This window comes from Hipposideros armiger, unplaced genomic scaffold (assembly GCF_001890085.2).
Source record: "Hipposideros armiger isolate ML-2016 unplaced genomic scaffold, ASM189008v1 scaffold_260, whole genome shotgun sequence".
Lineage (NCBI taxonomy): Eukaryota > Metazoa > Chordata > Mammalia > Chiroptera > Hipposideridae > Hipposideros > Hipposideros armiger.
The window spans coordinates 1327418-1352064 of NW_017731610.1; the positions used below are offsets into that span (position 1 = coordinate 1327418).

Sequence of the window (24647 nt, forward strand, 5' to 3'; positions counted from 1 at the left end):
TCCCAACCCCCATGCCTTCCCTACTCTATAATTTCCCAAAAGGTGATGGGAAACCTCAAATTAAACACAAATTTAACCATAAAATAAGCCAATGCTTTGGTAACATAACGACCAAGAAATGATCTCCTAAAATGAAAAGTTCCACTTAGAAATAGAGCCTAAACTCATCAAAACTTATGATTTGTAAAGGGGAATTTCAGTGAATTTAAAAGCATCTGATTCACTCAATTAAAATTATTTACAAACTAGATGAGCAAAATTTCACTGAAGCTTAAAAATATATATATTATCTTTTACCCAAGCCATCCATTTTGTGATATGCAATAATGTTTTCTAAAAGCATTATAAAATCTGTATTTTTAACTCTTTAGAGAAATGATATTCATATCTGTTTAGTAATGATTTTAAAGTAAGGCTTGGACTTATTAAATGTTCATCTAAGTGTGCAAAACCACATAATGAAGAAATCTTGGTTTAGTCCTTCAGGAAGTACTATTTCCTAAACAATTACAGACAAAAAAAAAATGCACTGTACTTTTAAAGACCTTTGGAGGAGACAATTCTCTTGATAGTATACTTGGGTATTGATTTAACAACGCTTGTAGTCAGGAAACAGTTCCTGACCTAAATCCTCCATGGTATAATTTGAATTCATTTTCTCTTTTTCTGTCCGCAAGTAAGTTGTAAAAGATTAGGTCATATCATAATATTTTATATATCTGAAAACCCTTATTAAGGACTCCCTTTCCAAGTAACTGCACTGCAGGATTATGTACCAAGTAACAGTTTTGTGCCGTATTCAGTCTTATAATTTTTATACGCTATATATCATAGCCCAAAAGACAGATGTTAAAAATTACCCATTCATCATGTTTACCAAGCACTACTCTCCCCATTGTAATATACGCTTTCTCAAAAAAAAAAAAAAAAAAAAAGGTTATCTATATTTCAGGACAAACCTCAAAAAATCAGAAAAGGAATTTGACAAGACAGGAGAGCAAAGAACAGCACACACAAAATTCCACGCAGACACTGCTTCCTTCACGAGAACAGGGAATCATTTAATGAAATGTATCTTGCGAGTCTCTGGGGCATGGCTGAAGCTGCAGTGCAGTCCCATACGCTCTGCAGCTGCGCTGCTCTTCTTACTAGTGCATGCTCCTCCGTACACTCAGGAAGCCAAACACACACCATCAGGACAGAACTCACCTTAACAGGATCGACCAAAGCAGGAGAGCAGTTACGGTAGATCAAGCATCAAGGCTATTATTGAAAAGACCGTACACATCTTTAGGAATTTTCTTCTCAAGCAATTTGCTCACTCCAGGAAAGCTGTGTCTGTTTATGTTTCCAAACATCAATTTGTTTTAGGAATAAAAACAATAGGGTAGGCAAGCAAACTTTACCATACATACATAAACATTAATAACTTACTTTTATTGCCCACCAAGGCAACCAGCGGCTGAGTTTCTGATTCCTCGCTCACTTTCTTCACCACAGTGTACCAGTCTTCTAAATTCTCAAAGCTTTGATAATTTGTAATATCATATACCAACAGGATTCCCTGTCACAAAAGATTTACAGGATATTTGTAACGCACTGCTTAAAAAAAATACTATTACTGAATACTCTTAAGTATTCTTATATGCCTAGTAGTGTTAAAAATGCAAATGTGGACTGTTTTATATACAAACTGACTTCAAGTTCGTTACTAGCAGACAAATAACACCAAATGTTTTCATTCAAGATAAATCCAGCAATTAAGCTGCAATGCAAGCTAAATAATAATTTTATCAAATTGTAAGTGGTTTTCCCAATAAGATATCTGGAACATGCTTGCTAAGTTACAATAAATGTAAAAAAATCCTATCACAGAGGTGGAAAAAGCTGCAAGGTCTACAATCCTGCCTTTTACTTTTACGAGGTTAAACATTTAAACCTTTCAATAAATAACCATCTGCTGCTGCTCTTTTTAAATAGTTTCAAAAATGGAGATTCCATGACATCCCTTGATAGTCAATTTCAGTGTTTAACACAATTTTCTTTAAAGGAAATAAGTAGATTTCCTCTTTTGGTCCTCTGTGCATTTGGAGAACAGCGTGCAAGTATCCTCCTTATAATAACCCTTCATGTACTTGAAGATAGTTAAGGAACTCCTTTACCGTCTCCTTTCCAGAATAAACAAACTCAATTCCTTAAACTTGCCTCAAAGGACCTATTTTCTATCCCTTTAATCATAGTTGTTGGTTCTTCCCAGGATACTCTACATACAGTTTTTTGACATCCTATTTAAAATAAGCAATGTAAAACTAGACATGATACTGTAATAAGAGCACGAACAAAGCCAAATATAATAGAAGGATTGCTTCCTGCCTCTTATATATCATATTCCTTTTAATATATCCCATTATTTTGTGTGGGAAGGAGAAGTATGTACACACACAAAAATAACAGTGCCACATTCTTGACTCTCCTCCAGCTTGTGGTCAAACACTTAATACAAAGCTCTGCATACAATGTAAGTCCGGACCCTGACAGCATTTATGTCTCCTTCTTCTTAGGTTAGAATCATAAATGCAGACTACTTTTTTGCACCTACAATGTACCAAACAGATATCTAGATCTTTTCATTTATCCTCACAACAATCATGCAAAGTTGGTGTTACTATCCTCATTTTACTAATAAACAGATGTTAAAATAACCGAGGTCACACAGAGAGTTAAGTAACTGAGCCACGATTTGAACCAACGACTGAATGAATTTCAAGTTCACTCATTCACTCAACAAACATTTGTCAGCCAACATATGCCAAGCACTGTGCTGGGTGCTAGGGATAGCAATTCCAAACCTCAAGGAACTCACAGTCTTGCAGCAAAGCCAAGCACATAAACAGACAAGTACATAACACAGAAGTCATGGCCAACAATATACTGGTAAATATTAATCAACTGGCTCAGGGCATGGCAGGGGTAGGGGTAGGGAGTGTGTTATTTGTAGAGTTTGCCAGTTTCTATGGTGTAAATACTGCTTTGTGGCCATTTTCAAGCTATCGAAGTCACTTCACTGAACACAAGAGTTGGGTAAGGACACCACTACATAGCATCTCCACCATACAGATACACTACATGTAAATAACCTCAAGAGCATAGATAATAGAAATCTATCAAAAAATAATTAGTTAAGTGATGCATTTTGAGCACATTTTTGTTTTTAATACAATTTATGAGTTTATATATAATTTTTAATCATAAATCTATTCAACAACTGGCTCAAAAAAAAAAAAAACCTCCTGAAAACGTACCCACTGCCTCTCCAAGCAGGCTCTAGCATGCTGCTGTTAAGGTCTGCCAGTCCCATCCTCTTAGTAAACTGCGCTGGCCCCCAAGTCACTGAGTTTCTCTGAGTCTCAGGTTGTCTGCCTCTGAAATTCTAGATAATTGAGTTAAACAGTCTCTAAGATCTCTTCCAGTTTAAATATTCTATAATTTTTATGCAAAAATCACTTGTCTGATTCATTTTGGTAACTCAGGCATCGATTTCTGCCTGTCTTGCCAAAGACATTCAAATAATGCCCAACACAGAGTTATTTGAAATAATGAACAAAATCGCACTTTTCTTACTAAGAATAATGCCCCGGAACTGAACTCTGAAGAAAGCTATTCTTCAATCCATTGAGTCCACCTTCAGGTGACATGATGGATACAACCTCCGGGTGACATGAGTGATACAACATACTGTGTTGAGAGAGCTTTGCCCTGGAAGTCAGATCACTGTGAGTCTGCAGCCCTGGTCCTACCATCTACTGATCTTGGGCAATGCTGCCGCCATCCACCTTTATAGTACTGGTCATGCCTAAGTGATTAATAAAAATGGACTCACTTAAAAACTCATACATTACACAATCGTTGGGAATTTTTTATTATACTGAGTGAAAAAAAATCACATTTTCAAGGCAATTTTAAAGTAGTTTTTACACCCATAAAATGAGCCTTGACCAGCACGCCTCTTAACCTTAAGATTTTTGGAACGCTTCTAACTAATATATTAAAATCTTCATCTCAATATGGGTCAATAGCTGAATATGATAGAAAATATGCAAATAAAATATGGCCACCATCTCTTAATAATCAGTACTAGACAGAGCTATGGAATGAAAATAAATACCATTGATCTAAACCAGGGATTCTATGGCCCACAGGTCAAATCCAGCTCACAGCCCATATTTTTAAATAAACTTATTGAAACACAGTCACACTCATTAGTTTAAGTATTATGAATAACTGCTCTTGCACCACACCTGCAGAGTTGAGTAACTGCAGCAGAGACAGTATGGCCTGCAGAACCTAAGACATTGTCCATCTGGCTCTTTAAGGGAAAGTTTGCCAGTATACCATGTGTCCTGATATTTTCAGTTAGCGCTACCTATAAAACCTCCAGGACTCATAAGAAAGATAGAAGGATAAACACCTTTTTATTAATCTAGCTATCCACCAACAGAAACATCTATCTGTTCATATGCCCCATTCTCAGTACCAGTTAATATAAAAACTACAGTTTTACCTTTACTCCTAACATGACAATCATGTACCAGTTTTGGCCTTCATCACTACAGTGGAAACTTCAGAAGTGAAAGTAAGAAAACCAAAAACACAATACAAAAGAAATTCTAGGCTAGATGGGTACTAGACTTATCAGGGTGATCATTTCATAAGGTATATAAATGTCTAATCACTAGGTTGTACACCTGAAACTAATGTAATAATGTCTGTCAACTATAATTGAAAAATAAATTTTAAAAAACAAAAAAGAAATTCTAGGGCTTTCGGTTTCAGATCCAACATGTAAAGAGCTTGGCACTCATCTGTCCTTACAATAAGCAAAAAGCTGAACAAACAAAATCAATAACTTTTCTTGGACATAACAGAGAGCTGAGTTTACCAGGCAAATCACCACCCTGAAATCTGGAGAGACAGGTGAATTCAGAAAGTCAGAACCAAAACCTGCTTACCTAGTGCAGAAGCTATTTGAGCCAGTCAATGGCAAGGGCATTTCAATGGTAGGAAGAAACACCTGTAAAGGTTACAGCCCAGGGCCACAGGCCACTAAATGGCCTTGACTGAATCATGAAAGTACAGAATGCTTCCCCTCCCCTATTCTTTACCAAACACCAACAGGGCTCCAGTATAATAGTAATAGATTACAGCTAAAAGAGCTGGAAGACACAAACTTGAAGAAAAGAAAAGAAAAGAAAAAAAAAGAAAAGAAAAGAAAAGAAAAGAAAGAAAGAAAGAAAGAAAGAAAGAAAGAAAGAAAGAAAGAAAGAAAGAAAGAAAGAAAGAAAGAGAGAAAAGAAAGAAAGAAAGAAAAGAAAGAAAGAAAAGAAAGAAAGAAAAGAAAGAAATTTTTAAAAAGACACAAACTTCAACTAAGGAAGAATTCTTTGAGATGCCCCAAAAAAGGACAGGAAAAAAACAAGGACATAGAGAAATTTGATGTCTCTGGCACCTACAGCTTTAGCAAACATTTAACACAGACCAACTCCTGGCCAAGTTAACAATAAAGGCCTATTTACCTTATTACTTAATACACCATGTATAGCTTTCAACAAAAAATAAGAAGGAACACTAAAAGGCACTTTGAAAAGAAAAGGTAAGCATTAGAATTAAACTCAGATATGATACAGATTTTGGCATTATCACACCAAGGATTTAAAATAACTATGATTAATATGTGAAAGGTTCTAATGGAAAAGTTAGACAACACGCAAGAATAGTGTAATGTAAGGAGAAATGGAAACTCTAAAGAATAATACAAAAGGATACAGGAAAATGCTAGATGTCAGAAACACTGTAACAGAACTGAAGACTGCCACTGACGGGCTCATCAGTAGATTGGACACAGCCTAGGAAACAATCAGTGAGCCTGAAGATCAAGTCACAGAAACTTCTAAAACTAAAATGCAAAGAGAAAACAGAAAAAGGAAAACAGAATATCAAAAAACTAGGACACTGCTGAATGGTGCATCATACACATAACTGGAATACCAAAAAAGAAGACAGAATGGAGCTTAAAAAGTATTTCAAGTAATAATGGCCAAGAAATGCCAAAATTAATTAAAGGCACCAAACCACAGATACAGAAAATACCAAGCAGGATAAGTGCCAAGAAAAAATCTACACATAGGCACATCATATATTCACACTGCATAAAACAAAACACAAAGAAAAGAAAATCTTGATAGAAGCTGGATGGAGTAATACTTCAGAGAGAAATAAAGATAAGAATTACAGAGAATTTCTCATCAGGAGCCATGTAAGTAAGAAAAGAATGGAGTGGGCCGGCCGAGGGGTGCATTGGTTGAGAGCTGGCTTGGGACGTCAGAGGGCCCCGGTTCGGATCCCACATATGAGGGCCAGTGACACTGCCCTCTACAGCTAAGATGCTGAACAACAGCTCAACCTGGAGCTGGGGTGCCGTGAGTCACCGGTGACGGTGTAGACTGCAGCCCCTGCTGCAGTGGGTTGCCATGGGCTACCGTGTGTAGCCAGCAGCCAGCGTGAGCAGCCAGCAGCCGCAGTGAGCGGTCATCCAGAAGCCTGCAACTTATCTGCCTCGCTCGGGAAGAGCGCAATGATGGTGCCAACTTGGGCCAGTGAAGCAACGTCCTCCACAACTAGACTGAAGAACAAAAGGACAACAACTTATCTGTTCCCCTTCCCCCAATTCTCCAGCGCTGTTCCCATCCCCCAATTCCCCAATAAAAATCTTTAAAAAAAAAAAGAATGGAGTGAAATATTTAAAGTGTTGAAAGAAAGAAAAAAACAATCTAGAATTCCATATGTAACGTTATCCTTCATAAGTGAGGGAGAAATAAAGACTTTCTCAGAAAAAAAAAAAAAAAAGGCATTCAGAGCCAGCGGACCTACCCTGGAAGAAATGTTAAAAGAGGGAAAAGAAAATGACATTATGGGTCAGAAATTCAGTTCTACCAAATTTCTAAAGAAAGAAAAAGTATCAGAGAAGGAACAAATTTATTGTTTAATCTAATAATAGTAATAATGTATTGAGTGATTTTAACACATGGACAAGCAAAATGATGACAGCAATGCCATAAGAGATGGGAGAGGTGAATTAAGAATACTCTTTCATGAAGTATCTGAACTACCTGTAAAGCAATATAGTGTTATATGAGACGTGGCTTAAATTAGTTAAAACTGTGTATTACAAATTCTAGAGAAATTGTTTAAAAAAATGTTTTAAGTATAATTGATAGGCTAAGAGAGGAGATAAAATCCTCAAATAAAACCAGAAAAGACCGAAAGAGAAAAAGAACAAGCACAAAGAATAGAAAGTAAACATGACAGATGTTAACCCAACTATATTAATAATCACTTTAAATATGAATGGTCTAATATACCAATTAAAAGACAGAGAATGTCAGAGCACATGAACACTAAAACTCAACTATGTGTTGCCTACAGGAAACTCACTTTAAATATAAAGACACAGATTAAAAGTAAGGGGATGCAGAAATGCTATGCTAACACTAATAAAAAGAAAGCTAGCATCACTATATTAATTTCAGACAAAGCACATTTCAAAACTAGAAAAACTTACTTCTAAAGTATAATATAAAGATTGGCATAATGATAAAGAGTCAATTCTCCAAGAAGACATAACAATACTTTGTGTACATACAATTAAGAACAAAGTATCAAGAAACGTAAGGCAAAAACTGATAGAAATATAAGGCGTTCCAAATCCACAAATCTACCAATATAACTGGAGACTTCAACAACCCGTTTTCATTATTTGATACATCAAGCAGAAAGTCAGTAAGTTGACCTGAACAGCACTGACAATCAGCTCCACCTAACTGACATTTATAGAATAGCCCATCCAACAACATTAGAATTTACACTCTTCCCATGCGCACATGAGACACTCACCAAGACAGACTACAATCTGGGCCATAAAACATACCTTAACAAGTTTATAAGAATAGAAACCATACAAAACATGTTAGTAGCCTACAATGAAAATAAATCAATAACAGATATCTAGAAAAACTCAAAATATCTGAAGATTAAACAACATACTTCAAAATAACATATGGCTCAAAAACAAAATCTCGTGAGAACTTTAAAAATATCTTAAACTAATAAAAATACAACCTATCAAAAATTTTGGGGCACAGCAAAAACAGCGCTTAGAGGGAAGTATATAGCATTGAATGTATATATTAGAAAAGAAGAAATATCAGTAACCTAAGCTTCCACTTTAGGAAACTGAGAAGAGGAATTTAAGCCTAATGTAAACAGAAGAAAAAAATAAATAAAAATTAGAGTAGCGGTCAATGAAATTGCAAAGAGGAAAACTAAATAAAATTAACAAAACCAAAAGCTGGTAAATCTCTAGCAAGGTTAACCAAAAGACGGGCAACGGAAAACGAGAGAAGAGACAAATCAATAGGGGGTCATCACCACTGATCCCACAGACTTTAAAAGGACAGTAAAGGAATAATATAAACAACTCTATGGCTAAAATTTGACAACTTAAATGAAACAGACCAATTCTTTGACAGACACAAACTACTAGGTTGGTGCAAATGTAATTTCGGTTTTTGCATTGTTGAAATTTGCCTTTGATATTGGAATACATTCTTAAATAAATGTGGTTATGTTATACATCATTTTCATGCGCATTTCTCGCTTTATGTTTTTTTGTTAATGACTTATTACTTGCTGTTTATTTTATATGGATTTTGACTATGGAAATGATGTTATGAGTGATTTTCTTATTCAAATTCAAAATGGGTTGTAAAGCAGCAGAGGCAACTCACAACATCAGCAACACATTTGGCCCAGGAACTGCTAAGGAACGTACGGTGCAGTGGTGGTTCAGGAAGTTTTGCAAAGGAGACAAGAGCCTTGAAGATGAGGAGCGTAGTGGCCGGCCATAGGAAGTTGACAACGACCAATTGAGAGCAATCATTGAAGCTGATCCTCTTACAACTACACGAGAAGGTGCAGAAGAACTCAACGTCGACCATTCTACAGTTGTTGGGCATTTGAAGCAAATTGGAAAGGTGAAAAAGCTCGGTAAATGAGTGCCTCATGAGCTGAACGCAAATCAAAAAAATCATCGTTTTGAAGTATCGTCTTCTCTTATTCTACACAACAACGAACCATTTCTTGATTGGATTGTCATATGTGACGAAAAGTGGATTTTATATGACAACCAGCAACAACCAGCTCAGTAGTTGGACCTCCAAAGCACTTCCCAAAGCCAAACTTGCACAAAAAAAAGGTCACAGTCACTGTTTGGTGGTCTGCTGCTGGTCTGACCCACTATAGCCTTCTGAATCTCAGTGAAACCATTACATCTGAGAAATATGCTCAGCAAATCGATGAGATGCACCGAAAACTGCAACACCTGCAGCTGGCACTGGTCAACAGAAAGGGCCCAACTCTTCTCCAGGACAACGCCTGACTGCACGTTGCACAACCAACACTTCAAAAGTTGAACGAATTGGGCTACGAAGTTTTGCCTCATCCGCCATATTCACCTGACCTCTCACCAAATGACTCACTTCTTCAAGCATCTCGACAACTTTTTTGCAGGGAAAATGCTTCCATAACCAACAGGATGCAGAAAATGCTTTCCAAGAGTTCGTCGAATCCCAAAGCATGGGTTTTTATGCTACAGGAATAAACAAACTTATTTCTCGTTGGCAAGAATGTGTTGATTGTAATGGTTCCTATTTTGATTAATAAAGATGTGTTTGAGTTATAATGATTTAAAATTCACGGTTCAAAGCCGCAATTACTTTTGCACCAACCTAATATACCAAAACTCATACAAGCAGCCACTGCCTCCCAGGGCCGGTACCCACCAGCGTCAGCACACCAAAGCCAGACCCTAAAGTACTCACCTCTTTGGGAGCCTATAATACAAGCACCCTCAAAGCCCTGAGTCTCTCACATCAATCAATCCAGACCTCTTCTGACTCCTTCCAGAAATCTATCAGAATCTTCTCAGCCACTAGAAAATACAACTACCTCACAAGTCCAACACATCTTGGCAACAACGGAAATCTGAGGAGAATCTACTGGAGACTGCTGGAAATAATTTTCTCGGTAATCTTGTGGCTATCTAAACCTATCGCCATGTCTCACGTCCCTCCATCCATCCTGCATTCTTTCTTTTCCTGTGTCTTCACCCCCGTACTGCCCTGGGCTTCCTCTTCCCGTTACCCTTCACCTGCTCCTCTTCTTCCTCAATCTTTTAGCCATGACTTTTGAAAATCGGATTTCAAGTTTAATAAACCCTTCTATATCTTCAAATTCTTCAACAATAATTTCCATTTTCTATACATTAACTTGGCTTTTTTCCCCTGCAATCCCAGAAAACACTAACACCCCTTCCAACACGCTTCTCTTTGTAAACCTCAAGACTTTTAGTAAACATTACATAAAGTTATTCTTTATATAATACTGTGTTTTTATCCACTTTACTTATCACCATATCTAATAAACATAATGAGTCAGTAAATCAAATGGAAACCATTTTCAAAGGAATAACTGGTAGCAGTCTTGAAGAAACAAACATTGGTGGCAATACTCAACAGTCTTATAAGGGATCTCACAGATTTACTTCTAAAATTTAATAAGCACAGTACACACACAATTTAACTTTCCCAAAAATGAAAGGTTCCCTATTCCCAAAAATACAGGTAATTTTTCTCCCTGATTTGTATGACAAATAATCTACTTTAGTTTTTAATTATATAAAGAAATAAATTAAATGAGATACAATAGACTTAACAACATATACTCTGCTGTATAAGAACAATCTGTAAGGAGAAATAGTAATGCAAGAGAGGTCTATAAATACAAGTTGGCAACTATCCACCTAAAAAATTCATAGTAAAAGATAGCAGAGGGTCTCGGGAGTCCAGCTTTGACATGTACTCTCTCCCCAGTTGTCATACAGAGTCCAAATCCTTCTGCTGGTGATTAACAGGCTGGTTCATCTGTGTGGGGCACTGGCACACAACAGTAGTTATGTTCTACCTCACAAATGACTATACTTCATTGAGTTTATGCTCAGTAGCACAGTGTTTGCAAACCACTTAGATTCCAGGATGGAAAGAGCTACAAAAATGAAACATCCAGTCCTTCTCTGAGGTTTGTTATTAGCCTCTGTTAGCCACAGGTTACAGGGCACTAAACACTATGTACTGTGTGTTTGCTCGTAACCACTAGGAAAAATAGCCTATAACATCTTTCTGAAGACTCCTAGAAAATGTTAAGGTAATTCAAAATCTGGGAATTTAACTGGGATATACTGCAACTCTTAGACCTAGTTCTTGTCAAAATCTCTCACTAATTCTTTCTTGTGTGTCAATTCAATTTTGTATCAACCAACACTATTCAACAGACTACTGCTAAAGTTTAATGCCATAGGAGGAAAAAAGTGAAGAGGGTAAAATAATCAGTTTTATTTGAATCTAAGTTAATTCCCAGACTACAAATAAGCTTCTTCCTGGAGTTAAGAAAAGCTTAAAAAAAGATAGATTCACTAGCTTAACAGCCCAGATGTGTATTAGATAATTCTTTCTATACATAATACATAAGTTAGAGAACCTAAAACAAAATCCTAAATAATACATTAAACTGATGTCCTCAAACAGCTTGTCAAAACGTTTTTTGTGAAAGCGTTCTATCCTGTAAGTATGCACACCAAAATCCAAAGTATTCACGAGATGGGGAATATACAGCATTTATTGTACTACAACTATAGAAAAAGCATAGCTTACTCTGAAAAAAAGTTATGATTATGTAATGTACAGTTATTAAATACATTAAAATGCTTTAGAATGTTTTTGAAAGCACTGTTTTGAAAAATAACATTTCCCCCGATTTATGGTAGCAAACTGTAGTCTGAGCTTCTCTGGCCTGGATAAACAATTTACATATATTTTAACAAAAGAAACTACTGGTAAGTGTACTTTATGTATTTCGCATAGCATTTAATTTAGAATCTCTGGAAAGCAGAGAAAATTTATTATGTTATCATTAATTTATGACAATTCATTTTTTTGTCTCAGAACTCCTAGTTTCCTGGGTAAATTTCATGAAAATATTCATGAACTTCTCAGAGGCACTGTACTATATTGTTGTTTAATAAAACAGGGTATATGCTTATAACAGTCACAGAAATTGTGAAGTATAAAGTATAAATCAAAGAGAAAAAAGTCAACATGTACCTTCAAAATAGAAATCTAATATGACAATGTTCTAAGAAAGAATATGATGCATGAAGTACATTAGAAAAGAACAGAGACATTTTACTAAACTCAAGTACTCTCAAAAAAGATGGAAATTTCTGAAATTTCTACAAATTTGCCTATTAATGCCTGCTGATTTTAAGCAGATATGTAACAGCATAAAACATACACTGTAAAAAAAATGATCTGAAGGGATGGTCACACAATAGTGTGAATGTACTAAATGCCCCTGATTATATACTTTAAAATGGTTAATTTTATATTATGTGAATTTCATATCAATATTAATTATATATAATACCATAATTTTATATTAATAAACTTTAAGTCAATTTAAATATCTCAAATAATAAATTTTTAAAATGATCTGAAGGATGGTAAAATTAAAAGAATCCAATGCATGAATGTTACATTTCCCTCAATTTTAAGTGAATTTACTAATTGAATTTTATATTATTATTTATCTGGAGGTACATAAACTCTCCCAGTTCTCCACTAACTCTAGCTATATCTATAAACCATAAAAAGATATTCTATTTGAAACTCAGAATCAAATATCATTAGAAGCTTGACTGATCTAATTTTCATTTGTTTTAAATCCAACATGTGTTTTTGAAGATTAATTTTAATGGAGCAAAGAGAAAAGAAATTGTTACTTTCAAATCCCATTTTAACAACTAGGTGAGTGAAACAAGGACTGTTGATTCCCACAAATCTCTGTCCAGTAATTTTTCTTTAGCTTAATATCCACTTTAAACATAATCAGTTTAAAACAAAAAATTAAACAACAATAAAGCCAGAAGCAAAAATCTGAGACGTACCTTTTAAGAGAAAAATGAACGTGCATAAAATATCAAGTCATACAGTCACTAGTGCAAATGTTAAATGAACAGAAAGACTTTTCAGGAGACCGAAATAACGCAGAATAAAAAGGCAAAGAAGAAAGAGTTCTAAAAGCTCAATCTATATATCAATAATATAAAAAATAAAACTCTGGTCTTTATATATGACTCAGAACCACATGAGCCTCCTTTATTTTAGAAAATAATCCAGACTCTATTTTCCATTCAAAACTAAGGCAATGGTATTTAACAAGCATCAAACTTCTTCGTAAAGAAGAGGCTTAACATTCTGTCTTCATCTTCTAGATTCATTTCTTATGAACAACAGAGTTCCACATAACCAAGTTATGATTCTCCCACTTAAAACATCAACCCCCACCCCAATGCCTCATGATGATGTGAAAGGCACACACTAATTAAAAGAGGAAGAAAAAGCAAAACTTATTAACATATCTATAATTAACTTTTAAAAGTATGTTAATACCATATGTATTTCCTATTTGTTTAATTTTAAAACTTATAAATTATGTGTATATAAACCCATATTGCCTAATAATTTTTGTTATGTAATTAATTATTCAAGAGGTTTTCTTATTCTACATATATTTTCTTCTGAAAAGACATCATATCATGTTAAAATATTGTATGTGCATTATACATATAATTAGTCATAGTTTTCTGATACAATATATTGATATATCTATTAAATCTGGAAAACTGTAAAGATTTAATAGACTAATTCATAGCACAAAAATATATACATATATAAATGTTTTTCCTTACAACTTAAAATGAAATTAAATTTTCCCTTTCTATATTTTTCATTCATTCAGTTTATATATTCTGAAAGTAGTCACTATTACTAAGTCAGCTAATAATATCAAATACCATTTATCACTACATTTATTCAACTACTAACAATATTTAATAAGACAAGTAGCATATGAAAGCTATTAAGAGTCACACCAGTTCCTTAACCCAAATCATTCCAAACATATTTTGAGGATGAAACCAAAGGATTAGCACAAATATAAATTTAGTCTCTCTACATATCAGATGAACATCACATTAGAAAGAGTGTGTTAGTGTTCACCCTCTTGTGTATGTTTGTATTTTCAGTATTGCAATAGCCACAGAATTCATGTCTTACCTGTGCTCCATAGATATATTTATCCAACATCTTGCCTCCTATTGTCTGCCCTCCTATATCCCAAACTTGAAGAGTAACATTCACATTTCCTACAATATAAGAAAAGAATATGAAAAAAAAGAATACAAAAAATGCAAAGCAACAAAATAACAACTGAACACAGTTTCACAGAACATCCAGTCACAATGATATACTCTGAACCTAATTTGCCTTTTATTCTGCAGGTTCATACAGTTAGATACCTGGAGCTGTGAAATAATGTTATCTAAAGAAATCATAGTGGGGAATTTAGGTTTATACTTTTACCCCATTTCCACATTTATAATCACCTTCAAAACAAAGAAAATGAAGAAAGCTTTAATTCATAAACTTCTTAAACTTTGAAAAACTCTTCCTTAAACAGAAAATAGAAAAATAAAGCACTTGTACATGGGGAAAGAAATATACTTTAAAAATAAAAACTGAACTGTACATACTAACCTACCCTATTATACATAATGTATTTTGCTGTAAGTTCTATATACTATAGGTTCTAAAACCCACAGATCGATAATAGACTACAAAAATGGATCCACAGTTTCAACTTAAATGAATTTTTTAAATTTGAACATCAGCTATTATATGTAATAGTAAACATAATTTTAAAATTACATGTTTTCAAGTTTAATCTAGAAAATATAAACGCATTTGATAACCCTCTTCAGAAATGAGGGAGGATACATACACGATACATTATTAAATATTATGATGCCTTTATACCTGTTCAAAGCATTTCCACTGAAACAAATTATAATATATGCTTCAAGCCTTCATACAAGTGTAACAAATCTTTGCAAGAATTATAAAAGCATTCTAAAATACAAATCAATCTTTCAATTTTTTTGTCAATTTTGCAAAATATTTGGTTGATACAAAAATTTATGAGATAAGCTACTCTCTCTAATCAGTGCAATTAATGACTAAAAAAAGACCACGTCCAATACACTTTTTAGTTTAACATTTCAAACTATTTCTCCTAATAAAATTATGCAATTTTCTCCAAAAGTAGACAGTCTCAATTAGTACCTTCAAAATAAGCTCCCCCCTACCCAGTAAAAAATGTATCTCTCTGAATGATTTACAAATCAGGAAAATTCAAAATAAAAACTTAGACACTAAAAAAAGGTCTCATTTCAAAAACCAAAAGCAAAGGATTACAAAGATATGAATTTTTATAACAATGTAAAACACTAAAATCAGAGAATGTTAGTTACATCATTCAACTTTGCAGCTGAAAAGAAAGTACAACACTGGGCTAACCAGTGAAGTTTTACCCTTAACTCTAAGTTTTGTTGGGTTTGCATTACAATCTTTCCATTATTTGGAAGTAGGTCTGTTCCATCTGCCAACATGCAGAAGATTTACATGAGGAACTTCCATTAGCATTAACGAGAGCTACTGAAGTTTATCACCCGTCATCACACCCACATACACATACTTTCAGTGCTCAGAGTAATGACAGAAACATTCTTAAAGCTCCAGGAATACGAAAACCAAAATGTCACAGTCTAAGACTTGTCCAACAGCTTGAATAAACCTAACTTCTTAAAAATCTAAATTTTTCAGGATTCAAAGCTGAAATCATTCTCCTGTCATGCTGTCTCAAATTAAGCAGGTGAGATAGGGCTGGTCGTCACTAAAATTCTATCACATACTTTCAGAAGCCCCTAGATAACCAGGCAGAACTCTATTCATTTTATTTGCAAAACCATTTACAAACATTTGTTTACTTCAAAAAAACAGTGTTTAACAATATTAGCTTTTACAAGAAAATTTTAGGCAATACTTAATAAAAGGCACCTAATCCCATTTTCTTCAAGGCCAATAAACCCCATCACTAACTTCATATCAACAAATATGAAGCTTTTTTCCTTTAAGTTCTGACATTCAGATCTTATCTGAATTAGGTGCTGTGAACACCTTACCTATTAACTTAGGGACATGATCTTCATTAACGTTTTCAAATTCTAGCCACAATCATTTCAAGACTCCAAATCGTTTATTCGACTGTCTCCCATCTAAGAGGTTTACATCTATGTATTGAGGGTATTTTTTAAATGTATAGCTTTCCAAATAAACACTGTTGTTGTTGGCTTGTTTTCTCATATTCTAGTACCTCATAAAAAAAAAACCAGCTATGCATTATTGATAAACCATTAATATACAATGCTAGCCAAAAAAATAAGTTTACTATCATTATAGCCTCAACAAATATATTAACTTTACAGTCATTTCATATATGTAGAAATCTATTTTTAACTTCCACATTTGAATTTGAGGCTTATTAACACATAAAAATAAAAAGAAACTAAATCACATAAAGATGGAATTTAAATCAATATTCATTTTAGATTTGCAGGTATAAACATGAAGTCTAATATATTTTCAAAACAACATACTTATAAAGCTATATAACAGTATTTAAATAATCAGTATTGCAAAATTTTAAAAAATCAAGAATCCATCTAATATAAATGTCTAACTAATAAAGAACGTTAAGGAAATTGTCAGCAATCTAATCCCAAATGCAAAATGCTACAAAATTCCTGCTCCTCTGTAAGAAACGACATGTAACTAGGGAAAAAAATAAAATAAATGAGGTGACAAAATACAGGTAAGTTGCTTTTGGTATGAATCAAAGCCACAAAGAGGATTCAACAGTGACCTTGTAAAAGTACACTTGGTGCCTCGGTTAACCTTACTTAAAGTGCTGCATAGTCAGGATGGAACTAAAAACACAAGTCTGCCCACTTCTTGTACTAAAGACTTAGAAATCCTTTTCACAGTAGAACGCTGTTTACTGGACTGTACCCACAAGCTTCCTGAAAGTATTTTGACTAAGGCTCTTAAGAAGCTCTATCAGCAGAATCTCTGACTAACAGATACACTATTTTAAGCAGTAAAATCTGCACAGTGGTTGCATCCAGACTATACAGCATACCGGATCATGAAATACACGAAAATGGATGAGAATTTGCAAAGTAATGGCCTTGAAAACTTGCTGAAGAGAATGTGAATAGATGGACAGGAGGTATTACACGGCTAACAATCTGAATGGACACAAGATTTACTAGAATACTAACAAATATCAGATTCGACAACTCCGCTGCTTTACTATAAATTCAATAATGCTACCTGTAGTGCTTTAGCAAATGATACAATATTAATCAACCTACATTTAACATTTACAATAAATTTAAATTAAGGTTAAAGTACATAAAGGATATACTATGAACCTGGTAATTTATTCACCTTATTTCTTAATGTACCTATTAATTACATAAAATCAAGATACATTAAAACAATTTTTTCCAACTGAAATTTCTACCATAATTTCGAGTCCATTAAGTAGCATAAAACCAATTGCCTTTTCAAAAAAAGAAATTTTTTTCTGGAACTCTGCCCATCAAAATAAAAAATTAATCAGGAAATTTAAAATACACATTCACTGAATATACATTTACTAAGGTTGTTTTTTAACCTAAATACTTTCTAACTCTAAAGATTTACTATAAATTTGAATTTCAAAAATACCAAATATTTTTTACAAAGTAATCAAAATTTTAAAATTAGTGGTATTGTGCAACAGATCAGAAATCATCACCTATATCATGTTTAAAATGTCCAAAATGAGTCTTAAAATGTTTTTAATGTTTGAGTAGGTGCTTGCTCCTTTATTTAAGCCTTTAAACTAAAAAAAAAAAAAAAATCAGAAAAATTAAACAATATTAATTATGCAGAAAATTGGTGCTTTTGCTAATTAGCATCAAAAGAAACTAGTCAATAACTAAATACATACTGAGGTTTTCTGTGTACAACTGGCATCTCAGGAAAAACTTGTAAAAATATGTTTTCAGCATGTGTATTATGTGACTTTTACATGTATTCTGTGAGTGACTGCTGTATTATGAATGTAGCATTAATCTACCCATAAGAAAGTAATAAAAATAACATTTTCAGTTTTGAATACATTAAAAGAAAATACAAATGAAACTAAATACACACGTTTCTTATTTAAACCTCTTGCTGAACAAAAACTCAGTAATGGAAAATAAGAATTCTCTTCTCATGCTATATCTTCTAATTTATTTTTCACTGGTAGCCAAATACAGACCATCACAAAATAGAATATATTACTAGTGAGATATGCAGAATACCTTCAATTACCAAGAGTTTTCATTAGCTGCTCTGTAACTTTCATGGAAAGTTGTCTGAGAGGTGGGGTATTTGAGAGACTAAAATATGTCAGTAATATTGGAATTTATTAAACCCCTTTCCACTATATCACTCACATTCCAGTACATGAATCTGATACTACACTGGCAACCGTTTTTATTCAAATGGGTTTCCTCAGAGAGGAGAAGGATGGACTAGTTTATAAAGTCAATCAAGATAAACTGCTTTTAATAAAATACTTTAAACATATAATTTAACCATCACAAGTGAATGGACAGAGAATTTTAAAGCCCCAATTGTTCAGAAACTAACTTAAAACAGAATCCACTCTTTTTTTGTTATTATTTCCCTGTATTTCCCACAAAATGTGCTGCAACTGGCATCTAAATAGTTTCTTTGCATGGTGAACTGAAACATCTTGAATGCTCAAACTGTATTTTTATGAGTGCCTAGGGACCCTAAATTTTAGTGGTCTATTAAATGCCAGCAATTTCATGCTGCCTTGCATAAAACAGCATTCACATATTAGAGCACAGAAGTTCCATAGCTACATTATACTTCTGGTCCAACTTTCTCTCAAACAAAAAACTGAAGCAGAGGCTAATCAAAATAATATTTTTTAAAAATAATCCTTTCCAGTGTTTTCCATTTAGTTTATACAATATCTGTTGATAATTGTATAGCATTTGATTTTTCTGAAAACGTTTTAGAATTTTATAAGCAACTATTGTTTATCCTCAAAAAAATTGTAGTGGTCAAAAACTGGAGGGTGGAGGAATACAGGACTATATGTATATACATATGTGTGTGTGTGTGTGTGTGTGTGTTCTATATTCTTTCTCACTCCCATGGACAATGTGTCTTCATGTTAGATGCTAATGAAAGTTAACCTCCCTAAGCTAAATTCACTGATGACATATAGTTTCACGTAGAAGGAGTACCAAAATTTATTTTACACATTTCTGCCTATGTCTTTTATTGTAAGGTATGCACAATTTTCTATGTCAAGACTTTTAGTCTCTTACCTGGTAATGTTATCCTTCTCAAAAAGAAATCCAGTCCTATAGTTTGTTTGTACTGTTTCCCAAAAGTTTCTTGAGCAAAACACGTAGCTAAGGAGGTCTAAAAAAATTGATGCACATAATAGTAAAATTAATGTCTTTGTTTTATAAATGTAAACATAAACTCACTACTAAATATTATTAAGTAATCCTAACATTCATACTCCCATTAGGCCAACAAACAACTGCTAAGCAGTTCTAATCAGTTACAAGGGGAGGAGCCACTTAACACTCCATCAGGTAAATTTCACTTGCCAATAGCTATCAGCGGGGACAATAGACTTATCAGTTTAGATCTCTTTAAATCCCCTAATTGTCAAGCTCCTTCTCCTTTCTGGAAATTAAAATTTGAGATTTACCAACAGAGAAAACTAAAAAATTATGATTAAAGATCTAAGTTTTATATATCCATATATATCAGTTCAATACAAATTTCAGAGGACTCTAGGTTTCATTTCTGAGTGGTTTGTGCCTCTGCCAATAATAAAAGGTACTGATTAAGGAGGGGAAAGCCTATTTATAGAATTTCTTTTCTTTCCCCCTGCCCCACAAGAAAAGAATCTTTGAGAGTCTAATTTTTTTCAATATTAAAGCTGTTAAATGAAACTGATTCTATAGAATGACTCTGATAGTATGTATCTTTTAAATTACAAAGTTGATATTTTTAAGATTAATACTAAGCAAGCAAAAATAAATATTTTCCACCCCAAAACCATAAAGCTTAAAAGTCACAAGAATATTATAACCAGAACAAATATATACAGTATCTAAATTTTTTAAAAACAAAGTTGTATTCAAAACTCTGGGGCTTTCTTTGAGAGTACCATTTTTTATGAAAGTCAAAGAATAATTAATCATTCTGGTAACAACTGAAACAACTCACAAGCTTCTTAAACATTTCAAATGCACTACTTATTTATTTGTAAACTTCCCCCCAAAAAAGAAAAAGGCAGCTTCATGAAGCTTTTATTCTTTTCAAGACAGACTCCCAAAGTTACGGAAAAATAGCATGTTTTTATTTTAAAAGTTAAAATTAGATGTCAACTCCTAAAATACTTAAAACTAAAATAAAATTTCCTAGATCACTTATTATAATCATGATGTAAGTACAACAGTGCAAAAGAAAACTTGACCAAATTTCAATTGCTTTACACAAAAAGAACTAAAATTCCTTTTGACACAAGAACTGTATTTTTCACACAAATGGCAATTTGCACACCCTAACTCCAATCTTTTAATAAATACTGAGTATTTGTAACAAATTTCTAAGACACTGGGCCAAATATTTATTGAGCACTACAAGAAAGATGTTCTGCTAGACAATGAGATATAAAGTCACTACACCAAAATAAAAATTTATTTGGCTTTCTTGAAGCATATAACAATACTAAAAAAAATGAAAAATCAGGATTTTAAAAGGTAAGCACTCCTTTTTAAACCCTTTTCTCATTTAGCCTTATCTATGCCATTGAGCCTGTTTAACTTAGAGCGCAAAATCATCTGTGAAGAGGCTCAGAGTTCTAGAGAAAAATAACTATAATCACTTACACTATTATTTCAAAATGTTTAATATATGGAAGGCTGAAATAGTACTATAAGTCAAAGAGAAACTCAGGGCATACGTAACATCAGCATTATGTCATTTAAGGTAATTTCCCACTTTCTTTTGAGATTATCAAAATTCGTTATTTTTATTAATGAATAGTCAGAAAAATTTTAAGGTTCTTTTCCTGGAAACAGTACTTCTAAATTTTGAAAGCCATAGACTCACAATTTTGAGGCAAACATAAAGCTAGGGTTTCAAATAAAATGGAGCATAATCTGTCAAAAGTATTGGTCACTGGGAACACAAAATATTAAAACAGGTCCTTCTGTCATCTCCAGACACCTTACTGTAAAAATTAAGCAGAGGATCAACCCAATCACCCCAATCACTGGGAGGCACTTCCTCTCCAATTATCGAGTCTTTGTGCCATTTTTCATTTCCAATAATTTCTCACAAGTCACTGCATAAATACCCTTCTTAAACAGTTATGAACAACCATCTACCATATCTGAAACATGTTGATCTCATTCTTTATATTTTTTTGTTTGGTGAACTTTTGCTAACAATTTTTAACAATACCACATTTACAAACACTGAAAAGACATCATAAAGAACGTTTTGCCTTAAAAAAATCTTTAAAAATATATAATAAAATCAAAAGTATGCATCAAAACAGGAGAATAGAAACGTTACTAGGAGGAGCAGCTAAATTTCTCTTGGAGAAACTATTAGTGGTCTTCTCAATAATCTGTTGCTTCTGTCAGTAACATACAAAAATGCCCCAAGTCAGAGCTAGCAGGGAAAACTAATGCTAGAAAAAATGGCCCGGCGTTAAATCAGGATACAAATAAGAATGAAAGAGAGGCTGAATTCATAAAAGAAAAGAACAGTACATAGAATGGGAATGTTGGCAGCTGCCAATAATTTGAGAGCTGAATAGAGTATGGAGGAAACAAAAAACTTTGATACATGAATAATGATAAAAGGTTAGGTTTCTAATGCATGTATCTGAAAATTTCTGGCAGAAATATTTTAAATAGATGAGTCAAGATAAAGACTAAGTCGAAACACCATAAAGAATACTACTGTTATCCTTTGAAGCAGAAATAATAATCCTTCAACAATGGAGAAGGGAAAAAATTATGTTTTGTCCTAAACAAAATTTTAGACAGAGATGAAAAAAACATAATTATTCACATTAAATTAGCAACAAGAGGAAAACACGCATGACAGCCCAAATGAAAAACCTAGATACAAAATTATGAACAAATTTCAACTGAGTAAAATGCACATGATAACATAAACACTGGGAGAAAAAATAAACACAAGTTTAAAAAATGACGATAGAATGTAAGATAATAGGCAATTTTTGTGTCTTTTTACAAGTGTATGAGTATTATAGATTGTCATAATTTTAAACAGGAAATAAATTCAGTTGTGAGTTGATAAAACAATTTAGGAGATGAAAAACTACAAAGCATTCAAAAGAAAACATGAATGATGAGAAAACTAGAAATGTGACTTAAAATTTTTATTGAATAAGGGTGTTAGAAACTATGCTGATTTAAAACAGTTCATCCATTCAAAAGTTGTAAGTGTACAAAAATTCATTTAATACTTTATAAAGAAGAGTGATCCCATGTTCTTCTCTTCCCCAAAATGTTTAAAAGCATATTAAGTTGTTTTTCCTCAGCAAGAAAAATCAATAACAAAATACAGGGGAAGGCCTAAAAGAAATTAACAGAATTCTCCAGATTTTGCAGATGAATGACCCCTTTCCCAAGGGCCCTAGGAACTCAAATCTCAGAGCCCAAGACAGGCGCAGTGCCAAACGCCAGGGAAGATGCAAAGAGCAATCGTTACCGCAGAACCAGCGTCCAAAACTACATCCGTAACACGGAGACGTGAGGCCGAAAACGAGAAACGGGTAGGAATAACCTGAAGACTGGCTGGGAAAAGGGAGACGGAGAAGAAAGGAGACAAACTTGAGCAATATTCCCAGAAACAGTGTTGGCGCCTTGGACAGAAGCGACAGGTGGGAAGGCACCCCGGCAGAGGCCCTTCGCTTTATTTGGGGGGGGGGGGGGTCACAGACCCCTGTGAGATCCCATGAACCCTCTCCAAAGAGCAAGCACCGGGCCATGTAGACCCCATTTCGGGCGCGCCGCAGCCCTGGGGACAACCCCTGCCTAAGCGCTGTGGGGGCGGGCTATCGGGTATTGTCACGCAGGCGCTCGCTCCCGTTCATTCAACCGAAGGTCCCCGAAGGCCGGGCGGGCGGCGACGCAAGGGTCCCCTGTGGCGCGCGGGCAGCTCGCCCCTCATTTTCCAGCCCGCCCCAGACTCTCCATCGGCCCTGGCGGAGGGAATGCTTGTGCGGACAGGTGCTGTGCGCGGCGCACAGGTACACAGGGGTGGCGCTCGTTATCGGCGTGCACACTGCGTCTGCAAGCTGCGTGTGGACGTCCACGTGCGCATGGGCTCCCTTCACCCTTCGAGGCGACCCCGATCAACACCCCCCCCCACCCCCTTACGGAAGCAGCTCAAACGGGTCAGCCGTGTGTCCTCCAGTGACCCCGCCCGGAAGCGAGGGAGCCCCCGTTCTCACCCAGGGAATCTGATTAGCTCTCGGGAGTTCCCGTGGGGGCGTCAGAAACGGCCGGGGGGCGGGGCAGGGGAAGCGCACTGGGACCCAGGCTAAAAAAAAAAAAAACGACGTAAGATGCCGTGGCGGATCCTGGCCAGTCCTCAGAGGCAAGAAGCTGGAAACCTTCCCAAGGAGGCGACGCTGCCGAGTCTTGAAGGAGCAGGAGGAGGTCGCTATCTAGTCAGGGAGCTGGGAAGTGACTTTTTTTTTTTTTTTAAATTTAAGGGGAGCTGGAGAGTTCTCATCAGCCTTCACCAAGAGCCTGCTGCGAGTCCGGCCCAAGGCCACGACCAGGCGGGCCCGGACCCAGAGGCCCCGAGGCTCAGAGCAACGAGGCGACGCCGGGCGGCGGGGAGGAGGCCGGGGGGCGCCGGGGCCGCGCCGGGGTTCCTGCAGGCTTGGGACGACGAGCTCGCTCGAGGACTGACCTTCCCGGAGGCGCCGTCCCCCAGCACGACGATTTTCAGTTGCCGGTCCTGGCTCTCCTCCTCAGAGTCCGACATGGTGTCCCGGGAACCAGGTCCGCCTCCCCCCACCCCCTGAGGTAGAGGGAGGAAGGGAAAGGGGGGGATCTCCGGGGGCGGGGAGAGGAGGAAGGGCGGCTGTGGGGACAGAACCCCCCGCCCTGGTGCCTCAGCGACCGCTGGCGAAACCCAGGACGAATCACTCGCTGGGCGCCATCTTGCCCGCCTTCCCTCCCCCGGCGCGAGGCCCCGCCCCCCGCGCGCTGCGTGGGACGCGCCCCCCCGCTTCTGCACCAACCCGCGCCGACCGCGAGCCTCCCCTGGCGAGCCGGCCCATTAGCGGGCCTGGGACGGGGAAGACGTCCAGGCCGAGCAGGCACGACGCGACGCTACCCTTGCAGGGGCAGGAGGCGAGAAGAAAAAAAGAAA

The 24647-nt window shown here is 35.6% G+C and overlaps 1 protein-coding gene across 3 annotated transcripts in view; it reads right to left on the minus strand.

Annotated features, from left to right (window-relative positions):
* Nucleotides 1-24628, minus strand: part of RAB28 (RAB28, member RAS oncogene family) — an 81370-nt gene extending 56742 nt beyond the window's left edge. Inside the window, exons 1-4 of one of the 3 annotated variants that reach the window (XM_019656499.1) lie at nt 24183-24628; nt 19526-19622; nt 14286-14374; nt 1435-1564 (exon numbers count right to left, since the gene is read on the minus strand). In XM_019656499.1, the coding sequence (XP_019512044.1) occupies nt 1435-1564; nt 14286-14374; nt 19526-19622; nt 24183-24257 (391 nt within the window). In that variant the 5' untranslated portion in view covers nt 24258-24628. The remainder of the gene's footprint in view (nt 1-1434; nt 1565-14285; nt 14375-19525; nt 19623-24182) is intronic. The other 2 variants (XM_019656500.1, XM_019656501.1) reach the window with 2 other exon arrangements.
* Between the last annotated feature and the right edge of the window lie 19 nt (nt 24629-24647).